Consider the following 24,536-nt stretch of genomic DNA (forward strand, 5'->3'; position numbering starts at 1 on the left):
ACATGTTAGTTGCTGATCACTGCAGTACAGTCCCCAGTCCTCAGGAAACTTGATTCTACTCAACACAGATAGACCCGACCCCACCCAGCACAGACTCTGTCCAGCTTCAGCATGTCTGTGTATTATTGGGGAACAAAAATAGACACTGCGTTAACTATTCAATAATATATATATATATATTTTTTTTTTGCGGTACGCGGGCCTCTCACCCCTGTGGCCTCTCCTGTTGCAGAGCACAGACTCTGGACACGCAGGCCCAGTGGCCATGGCTCACGGGCCCAGCCACTCCGCGGCATGAGGGATCCTCCCGGACCGGGGCACAAACCCGTGTCCCCTGCATCGGCAGGCGGACTCTCAACCACTGCACCACCAGGGAAGCCCCTCAATAATATTTTTATACTCTAGTTTTCGTGTGTCTTTTAAATGACTTTACAGAGAAATGCACTGTGTTCTAGGATGTCTTGGCTTAAACCAAGTCTAAATTATACTTTCATTTATCCACTCAACAAATTGTCCTTGAGTTTCTTGTCTTATACCAGGGCTGTTCTAGGCACTGGGAATACAGTGGGTAGCAAGAATGATACAGCCCTTGCTCTCAAAGAACTTACATTCTGGCGGGGCAAGACAGGCAATAAGGAAATATTTTTTTAAAAAACTTAATAAGATTTATTGTACTGTTATTATTGTACTATTTCTGTGAAATTTTGTGCATTTTTGCAAATGAGAGTGTTTTTTAAAATTTGAAGAGGTTTTGTTTTTGCCTGTTGGTATTTTATTAGAACTTACTTAATAAGCCCTTGTTCATAAATCATCCTGCCAATTAATAACTTCACAGGGCTTTATCTTAAGCTCCTGTAAATAGAGTTGCAGCAGAACTGCTTTGGCCTGGAACCTAGGTTTGGGTTCTCATCTTGGCTGTACTTGAGTATCTATGGGAAGCCAACTTATCCCACTGGGAAGTCAGCACAAACAGTGCTGTTTGTTCAAGAATCTCGTAATCATATAAACCTAAGTATCTGATCCTTTGGTAGCAGGCCTGCTTCCAGGCCTATCTGATCCTGAATGCTGTAGGAGATAAATCTGTAGTCTCCTCCTAAAAACATGGCTCAACTTTTGTCAGCACCCAGACTAGGTTCTTTTTCCTCTACTTCTGCACTCTCTCCCATGGGAGCAGTGTCATCTTATAAATGATTCTGATATCTTACACCCAGTAGCTTCCTTTAGGACAACTTGATGTCCTCTTAGTTAACACCAGAAAATCCTCTTACCCCTGTAGCTCACGTAGGGTGCCTGGATGCTCTTTTTGTCTCTGCTTAAGTGATTCATCACTTATCCAGGTAACTGATACAATGACTTCGCTTCACTTTCCAGGTGAGACCTGATCCCTTTCTCACAGGGGGATATGGCTTTACGTTCTGGGGCCCCTCGTACTAGGGGCCTGTTAATGTGACCATATCTTCAACAATACTGCAGAATTCCTACATTATAATCATATGCAGTATCAGGGAGATCTTTCTTCACAGTATTATCTAACTATGAACTGGTGAGTGTAGCTTTCTAGTCTTTTGTGGGAAAGGATAGTTTATACATATTTGTATGCCCGTCTTCTAAAATAAACCTGGTTTACTCTGTTATCTAACAGACTATGGACAATTGTATTGTAAATATCTCTTTCCCCTAATCTTCACTGTAAAATAGTGAGATTGATAACCCAAGCCATACATCAGTGAACCTTTCCTCATATACCTGGATCCTTGTTATTTTTCTCTTTAGAAATTATAAAAGATCTTTGGGGTTCCAAATTGTTTTCTGTACATTGGTATGTTGAATTATATTCTGAGAGTATCTGTGGGACGAATTATGAGAGTTAATTCTGTATTATAACTGTTGATTTGATACTTGTTCTAGTGCATGGAGGGTTAGAAGATTTAGATTTTAGTCTCACAAGTCTGTGAACTTGGGCAAGTTACTTAACTTTGGGGGGCCATCATTTCCTCATCTGTAATGGGGGTTGTAATGCTTATTCTGCTTATTTCCTCATAGGGTTGTTGACTGTGGTTATGTGAAATTATGTATATATGAAAATATTAAACACAGGTTAAGATGGTAGTAGGAAATCTGAGGATAAATTCTTAGTTTGAAAAATACTGTGTAAAAGATGCCCTGAAAGGAGGAGAACTAATAATTGAGTGTTTACTGTGTTCCAGGCATTCCTTTTGAAAATACTTTATCATTTCGTGGTAGTGGTTACTGCTGGGGAAGAAGAGAGCAGAATGGCATCCGCTGAAACTATAATGTTTTATTTTGGGGGAAGAAAATCTGAAACAAGAATGGCCAAATGTTAGAATTCAGAGTATCTAAATAATGAGTACATGGGTATTCATTGTGTTGTTCTCTGAAAACTATGGAAATATTTCATAACATTTTAAAAATAAAACACTTTTCAACAAGATAAAATAAGTGTTTCAGTTGGTATACTTCTGTATCTTGGAGAATCACGTATAAATAGTAATGTCTAATATCCGTTTCATGAGTATGAAAGCAGGTTATTTGCATATGTAAATAGCTAATGTGCTTTTTTTTGTAATCAAATTTTATTGTTATTTTTTATTTCCACAGGTTTATAAAGTTCTGGTTTCAGTGGGCAGGAGTGAGTGGTTTGTCTTCAGAAGATATGCGGAGTTCGATAAGCTTTACAACACTGTAAGTAACAGTCAGTCTACAAGATTTTTATTTAAAACAAAACACCTGAGAAAACTGGAAAATGAGATTTATTTGATAATTAAATAATATATATATCAGATAAGCAGAAAAGGGTAAGGGGTTCTTCAAAACATCCTGACTTTGGAATTCTTACCAAAAAGGGTGGAGAGAGGACTGTTGAGAAGTTTCAGATAAACTATTGAAGATATGAAAACTAAATTTACAGCTTAAAATACATTTCAGTGTCATAGGAGATTAGAAATAAATCCTTTCTACCTACCTTTCTAATAATTGTTAATCATCATGCTCTTTGTGGTTAAATTGCCCAACTATAAGCTTTAGGTCTGAAAGTCTGTCATAAGCCTACCTACCTTCCATGGTTTCATTCTCTGTTAGAAATTAGTCTAAGGTTCCAGATTTTAAGTAGCTAACACAGCTGAAATGAATATTGACTTTCAAAAGCCTGACAGTTACCTGAGATCATTAGTTATTTAAATAACTAAAACCTGCTTTATATATTCATAGTTCAGATATTATTTTTCATCCAGTGTTTACAGTTACAGTTTCTACCATAGGAAGCTAGAGCACCATGGTCATTTTAACACATCAGGCCAGATCTTATACAGGGACCAGTGTTTGTGGAGAGCATTGCCTTTAAGGTTATGCATACGTAGGAGGCCAGAGGACACTGCCTGTGTTGGTCATTAGAGACCCCAGGTTATTGAGACAGCTCTGGGTTCCAAGCTTTGCTTCAGTTAAGAAAAAAAAGCAGTTGGGCCTCAAATCACAAATTTAAATTTCTTCTGCTCTAACAATAAATAGCAATTTCCTCATGTTGTTATTTTTAAAATGGTAGATTATTAGGCATCCTCCAGAAAAAACTGTTTCATATTTTAAAAGTTAACTTTTTCAGTTTTCTTATCCCTGTCTCTTGATTTTAAAAATAGTGTTAGATGGATATATGTCTATGGGTTATCATTTGTAAAATATTTTAAATATGGGGGAAGGTAAGCATATCTCAGTTAAGAGGTAAATTACTTCCTAAATGGGCCAGAATGAATCAAATGTTGTCTAGCTGCACAACTTCCTGTGTTTCCTTAAGTCATGAAAGTTAGGTGTTAATATTTGAGTATCTTTAGTTATAAAGGTAAAGTAGGAAAGTTTATTGGGGGCACTCCTCCCACGTGATCACTTTAATTCTCTTTCCATCAAGCAACCCATGTTAAGCTTTTTGCAGAAAATTCTCCCTAATGTTAGTTGAGTCTTTACCATCCATCTCCCTCATTTTTCCTGTATTTCTCTTCCTTTTTTCATCTTTTTCTTAATTTTCCCATTTTCTGTGTCTTCCTCTCTTTTTATGTAACTCCTTCCAATTCTGCCTTTTGTGGTGAGGAGCTAAGAAAACAACAGGGGAATGGTATCAGTTGTGTTCTTTGAAACTACAGAAGTGAAGTTAAACCTGGACTGGATTTCTCCAAGTTTGAAAACACAAATTCTTTCCCTATGCTCCTTTTAGAATAAAGAAAAAAGTGAAATTTCCAATCTGTAAAATGTTAACTGTCAGTTTAAATGTGTATTTATGACTGTAGTTTACATTTGGAAGCTTTTTATTAAAAGCTTGTTGAACACATACAGAAGTAGAGAGACTAGTATAAATAGAGAAAATAATGTAATGTGCCATCCATCTCCAGCAGTTACCGTACACGGCCATTCTTGTTTCATCTCTATCCCTAGCCAGCCCACTGAATTATGAAGCAAATTTCAGACATCATGTCTTTCCATTTGTAAATATTTCTGTATACATCTTTAAAAAGATAAAGATTGTTTTAAAAATATACATACAATATCATTATCACATCTAAAAATAATTAACAATAATGCCTTAATGTCAAATACTTAATGTCATATAAACTGGTTGATAAGTCTATGAAGTGTCTTTTGTTTCGTTTTGTTTTGTTTTGTTTTTTTGGTACGCGGGCCTCTCACTGTTGTGGCCTCTCCCGTTGTGGAGCACAGGCTCCGGACGCGCAGGCTCAGCAGCCATGGCTCATGGGCCCAGCCGCTCCGCGGCATGTGGGATCTTCCCGGACCGGGGCACAAACCTGTGTCCCCTGCATCGGCAGGCGGACTCTCAACCACTGCGCCACCAGGGAAGCCCTGAAGTGTCTTTTTTTTTAAACGTTGTTATAAGTTTATTTTTTTGTTTAACTTTTTAAAAAATATTTTGTTGAAATATAGTTGATTTTATGACCTGTCTTTTAATCACTGTTTTCCCCTCCACCTCTCTTTCCTTTATTTATTTATTTTTTTTACAATTTTTTGTTGAAACAGGGTCATTTGTCTGCAGATTTTTCATTCTGAATTTTGCTGAGAGCATGCTTATGGTGTAGAGTGATTAATACATTCTCCTATTTGTATTTCTTGTCAGTGAAGGTATATATATAATGTGTGTGTGTTTGTGTATACATAGTGTATGTTTGGTTGTTGTTTCTAAAACATCTAAATTTACTAGAGGAATGCAAGGATTGGTAAGACTGTGTATGTGTGGTTTTTTGACATCAAGCTTACAGTAAAAATAAGCATTTACCCATTTTTATGGCTTTACTGCCCAAATTTAATTTCTTCAGGACGAAGTTTTTCTTTCTCTGGGGATAAGCAAATCTGAGAAACAATTATTAATAGGAGGAAGGCTAGAGCAGAGGGTATATTGAAAGCAGAATTCATCAGCTTTCTCAGAAAACAATTGTCAGTGTGTTCACTTAGAGAGAACACAAACATCACATCTCCTGAGGTAATAAAACAGTGAGTAACGTGTTCAAAACCTATACTCCAGGTTCTAGTCTAAGCACTTAACATAGATGATTTTCTTTAATCCTCATAACAAATCACTAAGGTAAGTGCGAAGATTATCCCCATCTTCCAACAAGAAAACTGAAGCTCAGAGATGTTAAGTAACTTATTCCAGGTCACAAAGATACTAAGTGTTTTATTGGGACAAAATGGGATTAGTCAGACTAATGGTATTTTATTGGTATAATTTAATATTGTACATTTGATCATGATATACTTAAAGGTACGTCTTATGGCGGATTTTTTTGAAAATCAGATTGTATTTTGTTTTGGTACATGTATACCTGGAAGACCTATAAAATTAAGTTCATATAATGTTATGTTTTCAATTCTAGTTAAGGAAACAATTTCCTGCTATGGCCCTGAAGATTCCTGCCAAGAGAATATTTGGTGATAATTTTGATCCAGGTAAGCAATAACTTCATAGACCAGCCATAAGTGATGGTTGAAGTTTGAAAAAGTAGTTAACATATTCATTGCAGTGTATAGTAGTACAACGTTACAAAGCTAATGGATCTCATGGTCTATGAAAATAATGCCTCAGGAAGGTGCTTACTGTGTACCAGCCGTTGTTTTTAAATACTTTATATGTTTTAATTCATTCAGTCCTCACAACAACCCTTTGAGGTGGGTATTATTATCATCACTATTTTATAGGTAAGGAAACTGAGGCACAGGTTGAATGATTTGCCCACGGTCGCATACAGCTAGTAAAAGTCAGATTTGGAAGTTAAATTCAAGCAGTCTGGCTTCAGATAAATCTATTGATTATTAAGGATAATGGGCAGTACTTTTCTAACCGTGAAACATTTACTAAATGTGTACTCTGTACATGGCACCCTGCAGGCCTCTGAATGGGATACCAAGAAAATGTCCTATTGTTCACCCTTGGGGAGTCTAATGACACATAGGATCTCAGAAATCTGGAGGCTGTATATATGTCTGAAGCCTCAACTTCAAACTTTTTTTTTTTTACTAGAATCTAGAAGAAATTAACCCAGTACACAAATGGTGACCTATAGAGAGATAGAAGTCTCTATCCACCAGGAATTCTATGCGTAAAGGCATCTGTTTATGCCACAGGTGGATCCTGACATGCTATCGAGTTTCCTCCCTCCCCACCATCTTACCTCCTCAACTAATTTGCTTGTAACCTTGTAACCCATCAGACCTGTGATTCCTTATGTAGGAGCTCTCAAATGGCTTATCTTGATTCCTCTCTACAACCTAACCTTATACCATTCCTTTTCCTCCCAGACCTTTTCACTATACCTTGTGCAGTTCTGCCCGTGATGAACAAACTCCTTTATACTCTGTCTTCTTATTTCTTTCACGTTCTTGATGTAATTAAAACTGAGTTTCCGCCCCACCCCCCCAGGGTACTGGAATCCCCTGTAACCCGCTCAGCTGGAGACTCTTTATTCTTTTACACTTTCTGAACCTCAGGATTGGAGAGGCTTCTCGTTTCCCCTGTTCTTTTTCACTTCCCCTATTTTATGTAGACTTTTTTTCTCTTGGGAGAATTTAGCACACTTTATTATTATTGCCAGTTTGTCTTATCGGGTTATAGATTTTATGAAGGTAGATACTGTATCTTTTTTATTTAATTATAGTGCCTAATAAATATTAGATTCTCAATAAATGTTACTTGAATACATGAATCCATTAATAAAGAGACGATTGAGTTGGCACAGCAAAGCCAGTTATACATTCCGTGAATTGATTTTATCGGCCAGTGGCTTTTGTATTCTTGTTCTCTTGTTTTGTTTTTAGCTGTAGAACACTTTTTTCCTGGTGAAATCTGATGCAGAAAAATGTAATGTGTAGAACAAATAAAAATGGAGCTGCTTTGTTGGTGTAGCAGTGAAGTATGTCTGTGGAGCATAGGTTGAAAAACATCGTGAAGGCAACATGGGGGCCCTATTAGAGATATTTGAGCGAAGTGGCGACATGATATGAAACCAGCAGTGTATAATGTATAGTAGGCACAGCAGAGGGAAGACGAGATAGAGACTGGGAGTCTGGTTAAGGGAATATTCCAGTAGTCCTCAAGTTAGGTGATGAGAGCTGCAACTCAGGTGGAAATGGGGCTAAAAATTGAGCCACGTGTAGGAAATCTTTTAATGAAAAATCTGTAAGAAATCTTGGTGATTGCTTAGGTAAAGGAGACATATAGAGAAGAGAATCAGAGATAACTGAAGTGTCAGGCCTGGGTGAATGAGAGAATTAATTAATTTGAAGTGACAGAAAGACATTTAAGAGGATTCAAACTACATGTTAGTGATTAACATGAGGCTTGAACTTGGGTTAGAGTTCTCTGGAGCCCTTAGTTAAACCCTAAAGTCAGAATCATTTTATCCAGGGAAGGAGGCAAAGAGATAAAGACCTGCAGCATTGCTACTTCATGGTTCAAGGCAAAATACCAGACAGTGCCCTGTGGTATTTATGTTTGGTAGATTAATTATTTGATACTAAAAATTGATTTTTATTGAAGAACATTTTGAAATCAATCCTGAGCATGTTGTATATGACTTGGCAACAGTGAAGTAGACTGTATGTTATAGATTTTTGGAAAGCCTTTCATTGGGGAGATCAGATCTAAGTCATACTCAACAAACCAAAGATTGGTAGGATGTTCATTTTATTAGGCTTTGGCTAAACAGACATTCTCATATTTTGCTGGTGGGAATACAAAGTCGTACAGACCTTATGAAGTTTGGTAATATTTAGCAAAACTATATATGCATTTCCCTTTGACCAAGAAATCACATTTCTAGGAATCTATTCTAAAGATAAACTGCATCAGAAATGATGTATGTATGTACAAGACTGTTTATCGTGATGCTGTTTTTCATAGCAAAAACTGGAAACAACTGAAACATCCTTCCAGTATTAGAATATGATACAGCTGTAAAAAGGAACGAAAAAGCTCATTGTGCATTACTGTGGAGTGATCTCCAGAATACCTGGTTAGGGCTTCCCTGGTGGCGCAGTGGTTGAGAGTCCGCCTGCCGATGCAGGGGACACGGGTTCGTGCCCCGGTCCGGGAAGATCCCACATGCCGCGGAGCGGCTGGGCCCGTGAGCCATGGCCGCTGAGCCTGCGCGTCTGGAGCCTGTGCTCCGCAATGGGAGAGGCCACAGCAGTGAGAGGCCTGCGTACTGCAAAAAAAAAAAAAGAATACCTGGTTAAGTGGAAAAAACAAGGTGTGGTTGTGGACAGTGTATGTATTTTGTGTAGGAAAGGATGTGAAGATTCAAAAGGAAATAATGGAAGAATAAAGCAAAAACTAAAAACTGATGACCTTAAGGAGGGAGAGGCCAACTGGAGACAACAGAGGTGGATGTTAGACCTCCCTGGATGAATCTTGAGCACAGCTTTGCATATTTTAAACAATTTAAAAACAAAAACAAATGCAACAATATTGAAGTCTCTAACAACTGAAAATAAATAAGGAAAAAATAGAACTGTATTCTGATTGGTGGTGAAACACATGGAGAATAATTACTTTAAATGACTTTAAAACATGGAAACTCAGCTTTATATTCCTCATGGCAAAAAAAAAAAGTGTACAAAGAAATTTTATCCTGCATTCAGTAGTCTCATTGATAATATAGAGTTATTTTGTAATTATGTTAATGTCATGAGAACCAAAATTTTAAGCAGAAGAGGAAAGAGACAAATATAAAATCAAAGATTTTAAGTAAAAATTCCTGTAATTTTAAACTTGGGAATACAGTATGAAATCATGATTTATTTTTCTCTTTCTAAAACAATACATATTTCCCAGTGCTCTCCACTGGAAATGCCTGAAAACAATAACAAATAAGTAGCAGCAAACACCCTTAGCATCCAGGTTGTAATCTCTAAATACCATTTCCCCCTTAAAGGAACCACAGTTCCATGGCAGTTCCAGGTGCTGGGCAAGAAATGTACAAGATGGTCCTAGGATATCTTGGCCTGAAAGCAAAGAAGCTATACAAGAATACTGAGGCTTTATCAAAAGGACACAGGAGCCCAATGGATGGGGCTTTCACTGGCCAAAGATGGGATAGTTAGAGCGTGAAGAAAGAAATTGTCCTTTTAATTTAACCTCGTGTTTGACAGCTACCATATAGAGTTTTTCCATACATCTTTCTGAGTTCTTATGCTGCAGCTTCTAAGTTCATGCGTGTCATTTTCTTTTCTTTTTTTTTCCACTTTATGTTGGTGGTTACCAACCTCTGTAAGATAAGTTTTACATACTTGAGGCAGATTTTAAGGGTTATTTCTGCCTACACTTTTCGAAGTTAAAATTTCATTTTGAATTTAAGGATCTTTCTGTAGAGTATACACAGAATTAGCTATACTTCTATATTCTAAATGGTTTAATATCAAACCTTTTGCTGATAGGATCTTGGAATCCATATATAAATTACGTTTTTTTGGTAGTTTTAAAAACAAAACAGGATTATCTTTACTACTGAAAAATAAAATTACAAAGTAACAAAACAATTGAGTTAAATAAGAGATGGGGCATATGAAATTTGGAGACTGTGAATGCTAGAATGTGTAATCATTTTGTTCGGTATTTTTTTTATTCATTGACAAACATCAGTTAAGTATATTCCAAGACACTGTGTTAAGGACTAAAGTTAGAAAAAAAATTTTACAGGCATGATGCTAGCCTTCAATGACTTACATAGAAAATCACTTTTATTTCTCAATTTTAACTTCTGCTATTTGCAGAGAAATGGATTTATACAAAATAAAAACCTATTTTTAGCAGCAGAGTTTTGGTAATACTCAAACAGTTAATCACCATTTCCAGTTGCAAGGATTTTGGTATTTCTTGGTTTCGTTTGTTTTTGGTTTTTAAGTTAGCATGATTTTTCAGCCACCAGTGTCATAGTGTTAATTCTTATTCATTACCTGGTAGTACACGAGGAGTTGGACAAAGCAAAGTGTCTCCACGTTTTGTAGTGAGTCTGTTTAGAACCTAAAATAGGCATTTTTTTGGAGCATTTTCTTTTGGGGAATATGTTACCTGCTTTGCTTTATTTATTTATTTATTTTTAATAAATTTATTTATTTATTTTTAATAAATTTATTTATTTATTTTTGGCTACGTTGGGTCTTCGTTGCTGCGCGCGTAGTTGCGGTGAGCCGGGGCTAATCTTTGTTGCGGTTCATGGGCTTCTCATTGCGGTGGCTTCTCTTGTTGCAGAGCACGGGCTCTGTGTGCACAGGCTTCAGTAGCTGTGGCACACGGGCTCAGTAGTTGTGGCACATGGGCTTAGTTGCCTCGTGGCATGTGGGATCTTCCCGGACCAGGGCTCGAACCCATGTCCCCTGCATTGGCAGGAGGATTCTTAACCACTGTGCCACCAGGGAAGTCCTACCTGCTTTATTTTAATTTTATAATCATTGTATTTACAGATTTAAGAAATATATATTTGTAAGTATTCCTTATTGTATATCAAGAAACATGAATTAAGAAATAACTTCTTAATCAAAATTCACTATCTTGTGCTTGTGTATTCTTGTATAACTGTATTGATGATAATTACAGTCTGATATAAATAATCATAATAGTATTGTCTCTCTTAACAGATTTTATTAAACAGAGAAGAGCGGGACTGAATGAATTCATTCAGAACTTAGTTAGGTATCCAGAACTTTACAACCAGTAAGTAATTTTCATTGTGTTCTAAGGAGGCACTGAAACCCAACCTAAGACTATTGAATAAGCTACTGATCCAGGTTTTATACATTCTGTGGAATTTTATTGTGCTGTATATTTTTGTGAAATCTTCTTCAAGAATTTTTCCTCTGGTATTCTTAATCTTCTTTTTTCTCCATCAACTCAAGGCCCTAGTTATTTTTTCTTCCTATTGTACTTGTATTTTCTTTTGTAGATTAAACTTGAAAGGAATTTGCACAGTTAAAACATTTTGCTAATTATCTGATGTTATATTTATTCGTGCATTGAGAAAGCATTTCGTATGTACTTCTGTATGCATTGGGAATAAAAAGAGAAATGAGTGTTATCCTTACCTTCCAGAGGCATAGGCTTCCAGGTACGTGGGAGAAACAGGTGTAGAAACAAGCAATTAAAGCAAAGAAAGTTTTATGAAAAAAGTCTGGAAGACAACAGAGAAAACCGTGGCCAACTCTTCTTGGGGTGGGTAGGTGTCAAGGAAGGCTTCCTGGAACTTAAAGGATGTGCAGTCTTTCAAGAAAAAAGCTAGGGAGAGCATTCTAGGCCAAGGGAGCAGTGCTTGTAACAGAGTCTACAAAGAGCCTGCAATTGTTCAGGATGCTCATGTATTAACATTTCACGATGACTGGAACACAGAGTAAGTTTACAGAAAGGAGATGAAGCTGAAGGAGTTGGCGAGGGCCAGGCACACTTGCTACCACTTCTTGTGCGACCTGGGTCAGTGTTCTCTCATCCCAGACAAGGCCTTCAGGCCTTCTCAGCACAACCTTCCAGGCAGCCACTTAACACGAGGGCGCTTTCCCAGCCCTATATGTGTCTGGTAGGCCAGCAGCTCCTGTGAAGGCAGAAGGGTGGGTCATATCAGAAATACCTAGGAAGGTATAGGTAGATCCATGGTTTGGGGTGTATTTTCATTTTGAGTCTGGTAATTGGTTCATTGGTGTTCATTATGTTTATTGTGATTTGTTATGTGCATGTATGTTACTTATATTGTTTAGTATGTATAAAGTATTAACATTCTAAGGAGAATAAAGAGGACCAAGGAGAATATCTGGGGAATGTTTCTGCAGCTCACCTGTCTGGGTAGATGTAAAGGCTGCCTGTGGACATTGATGCAGTCATGACACCTTTTAACAGTCTTTTCAGAATCACAACATTGAAGGACTGTATTTTTAGCAATTGTCCTCAGAACGATTATTACCATTTTATAGTTCTTTATAGTTTATAGAGGGCTTCTATCTTCTGAGCAGGTGCTCTGACCTTTTTTAACTTAATTTAATTTACTAAATTAGTAAAATACTGGAGCTGGACTTCCTGTGACCAAGGTCTTCTGCCCAGTGCTCTGGGTTTCATTTTCCCTGTTGCTCACAGATAGGACGAGGGTCACGGGGAGGTCCAGCACCTGCTGTAGCTCTGGGATTAGCCCCCGCAAAGGGGAGCAGCCGACTTTGCACTCAGAGCCCCCAGCAGGTGGTGGAGGAGCACAGAATTGAGCAGGATCCTTGAACTCAGGGTTCCTGTGTCTGGTGTGTTCCTTAGCAGAGCACCTGGTATTACTTGGCTCTTTGTATAATTATTTTTTAAACATTATGTCTTTTCCCTAGGACAAATTCTATGTTATCTTCAGCTTAGATCTACCCTTCTAATGTTTAACTCTTGTTATGTGCACTTGAGATTACTTCGAATTGGCATATTACTGGCTTGTTTGAAATTTGTACATCGAGAGCTTGAATATGTCTCATTCTTTGACAGAGCCTCCCATAGAATAAGTGTGGAATAAATGGCGGTGGTGTTTATTATTTCTCCTGGTATTTTGAACAGTGTTACTCAGAACCTCTGACAGTATATGTTAAATTCTAAGTATTCATTTTGGATCTAGAAGTGTAGTATTATAAAGATGTTATATTTGGTATTGAAATTCAACTAAAACCAATTTGATTATTATAACATCATACTATAAAATACACAATTTTTAAGTATACTACCCAATAGATTTTTACATACGTATGCACCTTGTAACTACCACTATTCTGTTTAAGGTAGAGGACATTTTTCAGCACCCCAAGGTAAATAACCAAGAGGTTTTTTTTTTCAACTTAATGTTTAACTGACATTTTCTTTTTAATACAAAGTGACATTTCACATTTTCTGGATCTCATCTGTTAATGGAACTTTGTTAATTTTCACACTCTTCATTTGAACATCAAACTGTTTATAAAATAGTACAGATTTAAGAGAGTTAGAGGAGAAGCCAATCAGCAAGTGTATCTTGAACACCATCTATGTGTCTGTTCTTATTATGTGTGGGATATGCGCTTCAAAAATAGCTTTACTTCAATAGAGAGAAGGTTATTTTTAAGATAACTTATAAAAATTGAATTTAAAAACTCAAACAAAATATTATTATTTCTCTGACCTTTGGATAGAAAAGGGTTTTCTGAGGATATTGGTAGTGAATGATGTATTACAAAGTAAAATAATGACAAATTTGATTAATAAAAACTTTTGACCTCCAAAAATTACAAGTGAAATTAAAAACCAAAAATATAAAAAGTTTCCCATGATAAAGAACAGTAGATAAATATACTTAATAAAAGAGCTCATGCAGATAATACATACCTAAGGCACCAAAAAAAAGACAAAACACATTAACAGTTTGCAAAAGAGGAGATGCAAATGGCTGATTAATTACCAGAGAAGCTGAACATTTCTTTACTATTTAAGAAATGCAGATGAAGCAAAACACCTTATTTTAGCTTCATTGCATTATAACACATATAGAAAAGAACACAAATCATGATTGTACAGCTTAATGAATTACGAGAAAATGAATACATCTGAGTTATCCCCCCTCTCCACCCCAGGCCAAGGAATAGAACATTGCCAGCACCCCTGCAGCCCCTCACATGTCTCTTCTCAATGTCTGTTCCTTCCCAAAGGTCATTACTCTCCTGATTTTTAGCAGCATAGATTAATGTGCCCTGTTTCTGAACTTTATATAAATAGAATCATATATTACATGGTCTATATCTGGCTTGTTTTCAACAATTGAGAGTCACCAGTGTTATTGCATGTAGCTATACAGTAGTTTGTTCATTTCCATTGCTGTATAATACCCCATTGCATGAATATACCACAATTCTGCTGATCAACATTTGAGTTATTTCTGTTTTCTGGCTCTAATGAGTAATGTTGACATTAACATATCTTTTGCTGCACATGTGCAAGCATTTCTGATGTATCTCTGAGTAGAATTTTTGGTTGTAGAATATGTATATGTTTAATCTTAGTGGATAATGCTAAATAGTTTCCCAAAGTGATTGTACCAATTTCCACTTCCACCATCGGTGTACGAGATCACATGGGTCACCTCACCAACACTTAGTATCATTAGCCATTCTGGTGAGTGGGTAGTGGTATCTTATTGTTGCTTTAATTTGCATTTCACTAATTACTAATATAATTGAGTTCTGTCTCTTTAAAATACTATTTTTCACTTACCAGACTATGAGAGATGCTAATATAAACTAACATTTAATCAAGGCTGGAGAAAGTCTTCAGGATGTTCATGTATTGCTAGGAGAGTAGAAATTGGTACAGCCTCTCTGGAAATTAGCTTAACAAACTACTTAAAGCCTAAAAATGGTTTATAGTTCAGAGCAAATACTTTTCTTTTTAAAAATCTGTAGTGAAAATCGTAAATGCAGTTCCAGTGTTGTACACAGTGATTGTCACTTGCAGCATTATTTATAGTAGTGAAAGCTGTACAGTCAAAAGTTGGAAGCCATATATATATATATTATATATATATGTAAAAAATACATATATATATCCTAAAGTGAAAGAACCACTGAGTAACTTTTAGTGTGTCCTAATACAGCATCATACATCTATCAAAAGTGATTGCTAACAAAGAATTTTTAACCACATGGCAAAGACCTTTTGATGTATTGAATACATTGTATTTTTAGGTGAAAAACAGTAAAATAAAATATTTAAAATATAGCATGGTCTTAACTGTGCAGAGAAAAAACAAATATAGTAGGGGTGTTAAGAATGAAGATTCCCACCTTTAAATTTTTTTTTTGAAATAAAATGCACATAACATAAAATTCACCATTTTACCTATTTTTGAAGTGTACAATTCAGTGGTTTTTAGTATACTTGCAATGCTGTACAACCACATCACTATCTTATTCTATCACCCAGGTCTAAGCTAATATTAACATCAACCCAAAAAGAAACTATATTTTCTAATTTCCCCTTTCCCCCAACCCTTGGCAACCACTAATCTACTTTCTATTTTTATGGATTTGCCTGTTATGGGGATTTCATACAAATGGAATCATACAGTTTTAAATCTTCCTTTGTTCATTTAGCATAATGTTTTTGAAGTTCATTCATATTGTAGCATGTATCAGTACTTCATTTGTTTTCATAGTTGAATAATATTCCATTATGTGGATATGCCACATTTTGTTTGTCCATTCATCCACTTTTTGACTATTATAAATAATGCTGCTATGAATGTGTGTGTGTGTGAGCTTTTGTGTGCCCATATGTTTTTATTTCTTTTGGGTATATACTGAAGAGTGGAATTGCTGGGTCATACAGTAACTGTGTATAGCTTTTCAAAGAACCACCTGTTTTCTACACTGGCTGTACCATTTTACATTCCCACAAGCCCCTCCCCTTTTTAAAAACTATTTTTCATCTTCCTGAATTTCTTACAATGAATGTATATTATTTGTATTTAATTATTAAGAACAATTTTGGAAATCTTGCCATTTGTGACAATGTGGATGGACATTGACGGCATTGTGCTAAGTGAAATAAGTCAGAGGAAGACAAGTACTGCATGAACTCACTTATATGTGAAATCTTAAACCCAGATTCATAATCATTGATACAAAGAACAGATTGGTGGTTGCCAGAGGTTGGGGGGTAGGCGAAATGGGTGAAGGTGGTCAAAAGGTATAAACTTTCAGTTATAAAATAAGTCATCAGATGTAATGTGCAGCATGGGGACTGTGGTAGCGTATTTGAATGTAGCTAAGAGAGTAGATTAAAAGTTCTCATCACACAAAGTGTGTAACTGTGTGGTGATGGATGTTAATTAGACTTACTATGGTCATCGTTTCGCAATGTATACAAGTATAGAAGCATTATGTCGTACACCTGGAACTGATATAGTGTTATATGTCAATTATATCTCGTTTTTTTTAACCATTTTTTAAAATTGAAGTGTAATTAATTTACACTGTTGTATTAGTTTCAGGTATACAGCAAAGTGGTTCACTTACACATATATATATATTCTTTTTCAGATTCTTTCCCATTATAGGTTATTACAGGATATTGACTATATAGTTCCTTGTGCTATACAGTAGGTCCTTGTTGTTTATTTTATATATAGTGGTGTGTATATGTTAATCCCAAACAGTATGGAGGTGTCTTAAAAATAGAGCTACCATATGATCTTGCAGTCCCAATCCTGGGCATATATCTAGAGAAAACTCTAATTCGAAAAGATACATGCACCTCAGTGTTCATAGCGGCACTATTTACAATACCAAGACATGGAAGCAACCTAAATGTCCATGGACAGATGAATGGATAAAGAAGATGTGAGGTATATATAATAGAATATTATTTGTCCATAAAAAAGGATGAAATAATGCCACTTGCAGCAACATGGATGGACCTAGACATTATCATATTAAGTGAAGTAAGTCAGACTGAGAAAGACAAATATCATGATATAATTTATATGTGGAATCTAAAAAAAAATGATACAAATAAAATTATTTGGAAAACAGAAATAGACTCACAGACATAAAAAACAAACTTATGGTTATCAAAGGGTATAGCAGCAGGGCAGGGGGCAGGGGAAGGATAAATTAGGATTTTGGGATTAACACATCTCAACTTGTAAAAAAGAAAAAAAAAGAACGATTTGGGAGGAGGTACCGCAGATACAGAGATTTAATCATTCCTCAGGATTGTCATTAGTCCATGCAAGGCCCCTCTTTTATTTTAGTCCATTTTTTCCCTCTTCATACCCATTTCTTCATCCCCAGTGGTGATGCCCACTTCAACATGTTTGTTATATGTCTTTGGTTATCTATTTATCGACTGTTGCTTTGTGTCTGTGAGTGTTTAATATATACACGTAAATGGTGCTGTGCTGTGGTTCCTTGTTTCTGATCGCTGACTGCTGTTCTCTGCAGGCAGTTACCATAGCTTGCTTACTCATTTCCCTAGTGGTAGATGGCTGTTTTGCTTCTGATCCAGAGCTATAGAGAATATTGCAGTGAGTATCCTAGTTACATGTCTTTCACTGAACCTGTACATAATTTTTTTGTGTGTGTGGTTTATTCTTAGAACTGAAATTTCTGGCCTCAGGGAAAATGCATACTCAGTTTAACCAAATATTGCCAAATTGCTTTTCAGAAAAGTTGCCTCATTTTACATTCTCACCAGCAATACATGAGGGTGTTCCTTTCCCTGTATCCCTACCAACTTTTGGTATTATGTGTCTTTCTAAATTTTGCTGGCTAGTGGACATAAAGTAATTTCTCATTGTTGTTTTAATTTGTTTTTTTGTGATTATTAGTGAAGTTAGGCATCTTCATAAATTTCCTTACCATTTGGGTTTTCTATTCTGTGAACCGACTGTTGATACCTTTGCCCATTTGTTTATTGGATTCCCTATTTTTAAACTTAATTTGCTTATTCCTTTAATAATAATGATTATTAATGGATTTTGTTTGACTTTCTTACTGTAAATGCTGCTATAGTTACTTTTATTTTCATGTTAAAAGGGAGAAAAGCTGTAGAAATGCAAAGTCATAATAAAGTTAATTTTTGTTTTTAGTCCAGATGTCAGAGCATTCCTTCAAATGGACAGTCCAAAACATCAGTCAGATCCATCTGAAGATGAGGATGAAAGAAGTACTCAGAAGGTAGTAAGAGGAATTGTATTTTTTAACAGAAAAAAATACCATTCCCCAGAGATGAAATTATTGGCAACTTTAGGACCCCATTTACTTAAAACAAAGTAATTTCATCCATTGTAGATTTTCTACTCTGTAGAGTACATAAAAACAAATGTGTATACCTCTTACTTATCAGTATTTCTTATAAAATTGATAAAATGAGTACTTTTTATAATAAAAAGTAATACATGTTAATTAAAGAAAAATTTGAAAATAATTTAGAAGTATTACCCATATTATCAGCAACCAGACCTAGTAATTTTTAACGTTTTAGTCATTTTCTTTCTTATCTTCTCTAATATGTGGAAATTTTTTAAATTACCTAACTTTAATTATACAATATATAAAGTTTTGTGTTCTGCTTTCTTTGCTTTCCATCTTACTTTTTGATCATCATATATCTTCATCATGATTATCACCATTGCAACTGTTGTTTTGAATTTTGGCCAGCAGGAAAGGCCTTTTCAACCAGAATATTACATACCTCTTCCTCTGCATTGTCAGGTTTTGAGATGTAGAGCAATCAGTATACATGGGCTGGTTGGTATCAACTAATTTTTATTGCTGTAGTTATATGTACATAATCAATACGTTTTCCGAAAAGAATAAAGAATAGGATATTCTTGTTTTTTTAATTAATTGTGATAAATATCGTAAGCTTGTGCCTTCTTATGAAGATATTTTCAACGTTTACTTTAGAAAGTTATGTTAGAAAGGTAAATTACAATAACTTAACTCAGGATTATTATGTAGCAATTAAAAGTATAATTATAAGTATTATATAAATGTGATAATACCTTTATAATTTAAAATTGACGAATACTATTGTTAAATATATACATGAAAATCAGAGATGTACGTTTTTGTCTTTATAATGTCTTTTAATTTTGTCATGATTCTGTGTTTGTGATTTAAAAGGTAATGTCATGAGTTGAAACATTACTGTCCCACAGCTAAAAATCTTCATTTGAAAAATAGATGTGACTACTGGAAAGTAGTAGTTTTCCTTCTCTGATGCTCTAAGAGGATTCTCAGTTAAGAGAACAGATTTAACTCTTACGTCTGTGACATGGTTGCTCTTAGGACAATAAAAGGATATTTTAATTTTATATCTGTGCAGTCGGTCAAAAGAGAAACCACAAGCTGGGAAAACATGTAACAAAGTATAAGAAGGAATAATGTCTATGTAAAAAAAGCTCATACATATGGATTTTTGAAAAGAATGATATTTAGGACCCTAGTAGATAAAAGGAAAAGGGACATGAAGAAATACTCTTAGTAAACAGATATATGGGAAAATGTTCAACCTTGATGCCAGTAGCAAATGAAAGTTTTAAATGAGAGGTTTTTTAATCTGCCAAATTAACAAAATGTAAAGTAAATAAAATACGCCAGGACTAATAAGGGTAAGGTAAAATGGGCATCCTTGGGCATTACTGGTGTTAAAATTTATGCAACTCTTTTGGAAAGCAATTTGGCAACATGTATCAAGCATGAAAGTAATTCATGTCACTTAGGAGTTGGTGCAAATGAAATAACCCTTCACAGAAAAGAAAAAGATGTTCATTTTAGTGTGATTTATAATGAAAAGTTAGAATCAGTTTGAATAGTCATCAGTCAAATAGTGGTTGTCCCTATATATTGTACATTTAAAAAATATTTCTAAAGATGATAATATTTAAAGTTTTGACATACCATTAAATGAAATCAGGGTTTAAAACTTTTTGTGCAAACTTACACAGTGTGATCACAGTTTTTCGAAGTTATGCAAAGACTATATGAAAGTACTATAAATATTTGTAAATCGTCTGTTGGTAAGGTTATGGATTTTTAAAAACATCTTAATACTATTCAAAAAATATTTTAAAGAGTAAAATTTATGTAACCGTGATTTTCCATGTTTTGTTTGTTAATCACGTAGAGAGTATGTAGGTTTAGATCATGTAAAGAATGTCTTGCCTTGCTGTAGGAGAATGGTTTTTGAAGAAAGAACCAGACTAAGAGAAATTCCTGGGTTCTGGCTCCTCTTCTCCCACTGTTGACTTTCAATCTAAATTTTGTTTCTCGTTTCATCCATAAAATCTGGAACTTAGACTAGAATCTTTTCCTGTTTTAAAATACTGATTAAAAAAAACCTTTTCAAAAAAAAGAACGAGCCATATTTCATCTTATAGTTATAACTATTTTATTATTTTTTAAATTAAAATTTCTAGGAACTGCATCAGTTTTATTTTTATTTATTTTTTCTTCCAGTTTTAATGAGGTATAATTGACATACATCACTGGTATAAGTTTAGGGTGTACAGCCTTATGATCTGACTTACATACATCATGCAATAATCACCACAGTAAGTTTAGTGAGTATCTGTTGATATCATCTCATATAGATACAAAATTAAAAATAGAAAAAAATGTTTTTCCTGTGATGAGAACTCTTAGAATTTATTCTCTTAACAACTTTCATATATAACATACACAGTGTAATTATATCTATCATGTAGTACATTACATCCCTAGTACTTATTTTCTTATAACTGGAAGTTTGTACCATTTGACTGCTTTCATCCAGTTCCTTCACTCCCCGCACCACACCCCAGTTGTAACTTTTTTTTTTTTGCTGTACGTGGGCCTCTCACTGTTGTGGCCTCTCCCGTTGCGGAGCACAGGCTCCGGACGCGCAGGCTTAGCGGCCATGGCTCACGGGCCCAGCCGCTCCGCGGCATGTGGGATCTTCCCGGATTGGGGCACGAACCCGTGTCCCCTGCATCGGCAGGCGGACTCTCAACCACTGCGCCACCAGGGAAGCCCCAGTTGTAACTTATTTATTAGGGACTTCTGAGTGGATAATCAAATGAATTTAATAGCTGGAAAATATCTTGGAAGGCATCTGGACCTTCTTAGAGAAAAAAACAGAGGCCAAGAGAAGTCAAGAAACTTATTCTCTTGATTAGTGTTCATTCTGTTAAGAAATATACCTCAACTTCAGTTTAGTGATTAGATGTAATCTTTAAAAATAATAGGTAGGGGGCTTCCCTGGTGGCGCAGGGGTTGAGACTCCGCCTGCCGATGCAGGGGACACGGGTTCATGCCCCGGTCCGGGAAGATCCCACATGCCGCCGAGCGGCTGGGCCCGTGAGCTATGGCTGCTGAGCCTGCGCGTCCGGAGCCTGTGCTCCGCAACGGGAGAGGCCACAACAGTGAGAGGCCCGCGTACCGAAAAAAAAAAAAAAAAAAGATAATAATAATAGGTAGAGTAAAAAGTTATCTAATTATATACCTCAGAAATTTTCATTATTATTTCAGAAATGTGCTCCATTAGAAAAACTTGCCAAGTAATAAAATCTTATTACATTTTAATGTAATTCAGAGGACAGGTTATCCTTGTTATTGTTTAATCCACACTTACTTACTTCACTTTCTTCATCTTATAGAAAAGTTCATTGAATAGAAAAATGATACAGTTCTCTGCACATTCATTAAAAGAATAAGTGTATTGAAATTACAACTTAGTTTGATTACATTATCAGATTGTATAGAATACTATAATATTTAAACATAATCATGATATATATAAGTCAAATCATTATGCTATACATCTTAAACTTATACAGTTCTGTATGTCAGTTATATAATATCTCAGAAAAACTGGGGAGCAGGGGGAGATTACTTCATGTTAAAACTATGCTACAACAGGACAAATCTCATCTAATGAACTGGAGTGTTTATATATTTTTTTTGTCTTGAGCTAGACTGTTATGGTTCCTTTTATTTCTGTCTTCTGTGGATTAAAATTTTATTAAATGAAGATTTTTCATGTAAAGGTGTCAGTAAGAAATACATTTGATTTGTCACTAAAAAGTTGGTGCCAGTGTTGTTACTTCATATGATCTTTAGATCTTTTGCCCTTTATTAAAAAAAATAACTTGTATTCTGGAGATTGTCTGTAAGTTACAAATGAATTTAAGTGGGAATATATATGACATATGTCTCTAATAAGAAATTGCTTAGGTAAAATTTGTTGATTCTGATGAACTTAAAGAGATGTTTTTAAAAGCTTACTTCATATCTATAGCTTATATGAAGTATAATTATATAGAGCTCTAGTAAAAGTGTACATATTTGAGACATCTCTGATTTAATTCTCTGAATGTATAAAGAATTTCATAGTGAATTTATGTGCAGAAGAATTCACTTACACTTGGCTTTTGTGAGAAGTGCTCACTGTAGAAGGATCACTAGGTTAATCTTTTGGGATTTTGAGTTAAATTTCTAGTTGATTATTAGTGAGCTAGAATTTTAATTAGTTAAATTGCTTTATGGTATACTAGGTGAGTAAAGATTTGCTTCTATGTTAATAACAGGGATTAAATTTACTTTGTTAACTGTTGTGAAGAGAAAAGCCTATCTAAAAATTTGATACTATCACAATGGTGGAATTAGGAAGAAAAGCACTCCTGTTTTTATGTATTTGCTTTAGAAATAAGTTTACTTCCTCTCAAATTAAAACTTTAATCCAGCATTTGCAGTCTTAATCATCATCATACTATCATTTCCTATCTTTAATAATAGCTTATTAAAAATGTTTGAAAATTTAAAAACAAAAGCTATTTTTAACCAGTTTTTTTAATGTAAAAAATGATTCCTCTTCAGTTGTGGTTTCAATGCCCAGCTCTTCCAAAGAGCTTTCCCCAGTTTACTTCATTCATTTGCCAACTTTGACTTTGATTTCTGCCTTACCTTTTTCCTTACAACTGCTCTTGAAATTTATCATTAAAATGATTATGTTTATATTGATTGTGTATCTTTCCAAAAGTCTGTACATTTATTAAGCATTAGGGCTTTAGGTTTCTTTAATATGACAAATATCTGTGGTATGGTTATGTGTATTTTATTTTAAAAATATCCATTAACCGATAACTTAAGACGCTCCAGTAAGAATGTTAAATTCTTTTTTTTTTTTTTCCATCCCAACAGCTACACTCTACCTCACAGAACATTAACCTGGGACCATCTGGAAATCCTCAGTAGGTTTAATTTGTTTCAAACAATCTCACTGGATTTGAGGAAGATTTTTTGCAAATGTGCAGATGTACATAATTATACCAGTTTAACTGGAAGCCTGTGAAATAGAACTATAGTTACAGTGAATATAATACTGTCGTACGCTTGCCTAATTTACTGCTCTAGCTTCTCCTTGTTTTAGTAGAGCTCCGAGGAGTTTTTAATCCACAGATTGTTGAATTGGGTTCGGCTATTTTGCCACTGTTACTTTCCTGGTGTGTGTATGGGGACCATAAGTCCTGGGAGGTACCTGGGAAGTACTCTGGCAAAAGCATCCTTGGAGGCCAAATTGTTATTCTCTTGGTGCTCAGTGTCACAACTCCAACCCTAGTTGTTAGTCAGCTTGTTCCAGAGGAGTCTTGATGGAAATTAGCATATGAAAGGCTATTAAATTTTCTTTATCCAGTTTCTCCCATAGTCCCAGATTTACTTGAGCAGAGGGGAAGCATTTTGAGGAGTGACAAATGTGGACTTCATCTTAAGTGTCAGCTCCAGCAGTTCACTGGAATACAAAGAAGGAGTCCAAGGCTGCTTCTTGGCTCAGTTTGAGGAGTGCCCTGACAGATGAGTGATAACTGCTGTGGGCTGGAAGAGGAATGTATTGTTGCTATCCTTACTTGTAATTATCCTTACAGGCTTATTGGATTAATTCTGAAGTATTCTATCTTTTATCACAGGACACTGTGCTTCCCCTTACCCTTTTGGTCCACTTAGAGGATGAGTATAGACAGGAGAAATGGTAAAGGAGACTAAGAAAAAATAATTAGTAAGGTAGGAAAACCAGGAATGTGGTGTCACAAAAGCAGGTGAAGAAAGGGAGTAAATAACTCTGTTGATGTTGCTGATGGGGCAGGTAAGGTGAAGATTGAGAATGGACCCCTGATAGGTCATTGGTGACCTCTGTGAGCAGTTTCAGTGGTGCGGTGGGTAGAAGACTGACCAGAAAGGGTTCAGGAGAGAAATATAGGAGGGGACATAGGAGGTATAGGAGGTATCGACAGTGATTTTAGACAACTTACTTGATGGGTTTGCTGCAAAGGACAGCAAAGAAACGGGATGGTAACTGGAAGAGGAAATTTGGTTTTGAGGATCTTTTCTATCATTATTGCATTGAGCTTGTCAGGCAACACAAAATGGAAGTTTGCTTTCAGTTAGGGTTCATCACCAACAGTTAACAGTGGGGCCTTGGGTATGGCCTCGGTTGGCGTGTTTACTGCTTGAGG

The 24,536-nt window shown here is 35.5% G+C and overlaps 1 protein-coding gene across 5 annotated transcripts in view; it reads left to right on the forward strand.

Annotated features, from left to right (window-relative positions):
* SGK3 (serum/glucocorticoid regulated kinase family member 3) overlaps positions 1-24,536 on the forward strand; it is a 111,887-nt gene that overhangs the window by 64,060 nt on the left and 23,291 nt on the right. For all 5 annotated transcript variants that reach the window (XR_003002951.1, XM_024742636.1, XM_024742632.1 and 2 more), the window contains 5 exons: positions 2,620-2,703; positions 5,889-5,961; positions 11,146-11,221; positions 18,132-18,219; positions 23,227-23,276. Coding sequence is in view for 4 of the 5 variants with exons in the window: in XM_024742636.1 (XP_024598404.1) it covers positions 2,620-2,703; positions 5,889-5,961; positions 11,146-11,221; positions 18,132-18,219; positions 23,227-23,276 (371 nt within the window). In the remaining variant the exon portion in view is untranslated. The remainder of the gene's footprint in view (positions 1-2,619; positions 2,704-5,888; positions 5,962-11,145; positions 11,222-18,131; positions 18,220-23,226; positions 23,277-24,536) is intronic.

Source organism: Neophocaena asiaeorientalis, unplaced genomic scaffold (genome assembly GCF_003031525.2).
Source record: "Neophocaena asiaeorientalis asiaeorientalis breed wild unplaced genomic scaffold, Neophocaena_asiaeorientalis_V1.1 scaffold226, whole genome shotgun sequence".
In the NCBI taxonomy this organism is placed as follows: Eukaryota; Metazoa; Chordata; class Mammalia; order Artiodactyla; family Phocoenidae; genus Neophocaena; species Neophocaena asiaeorientalis.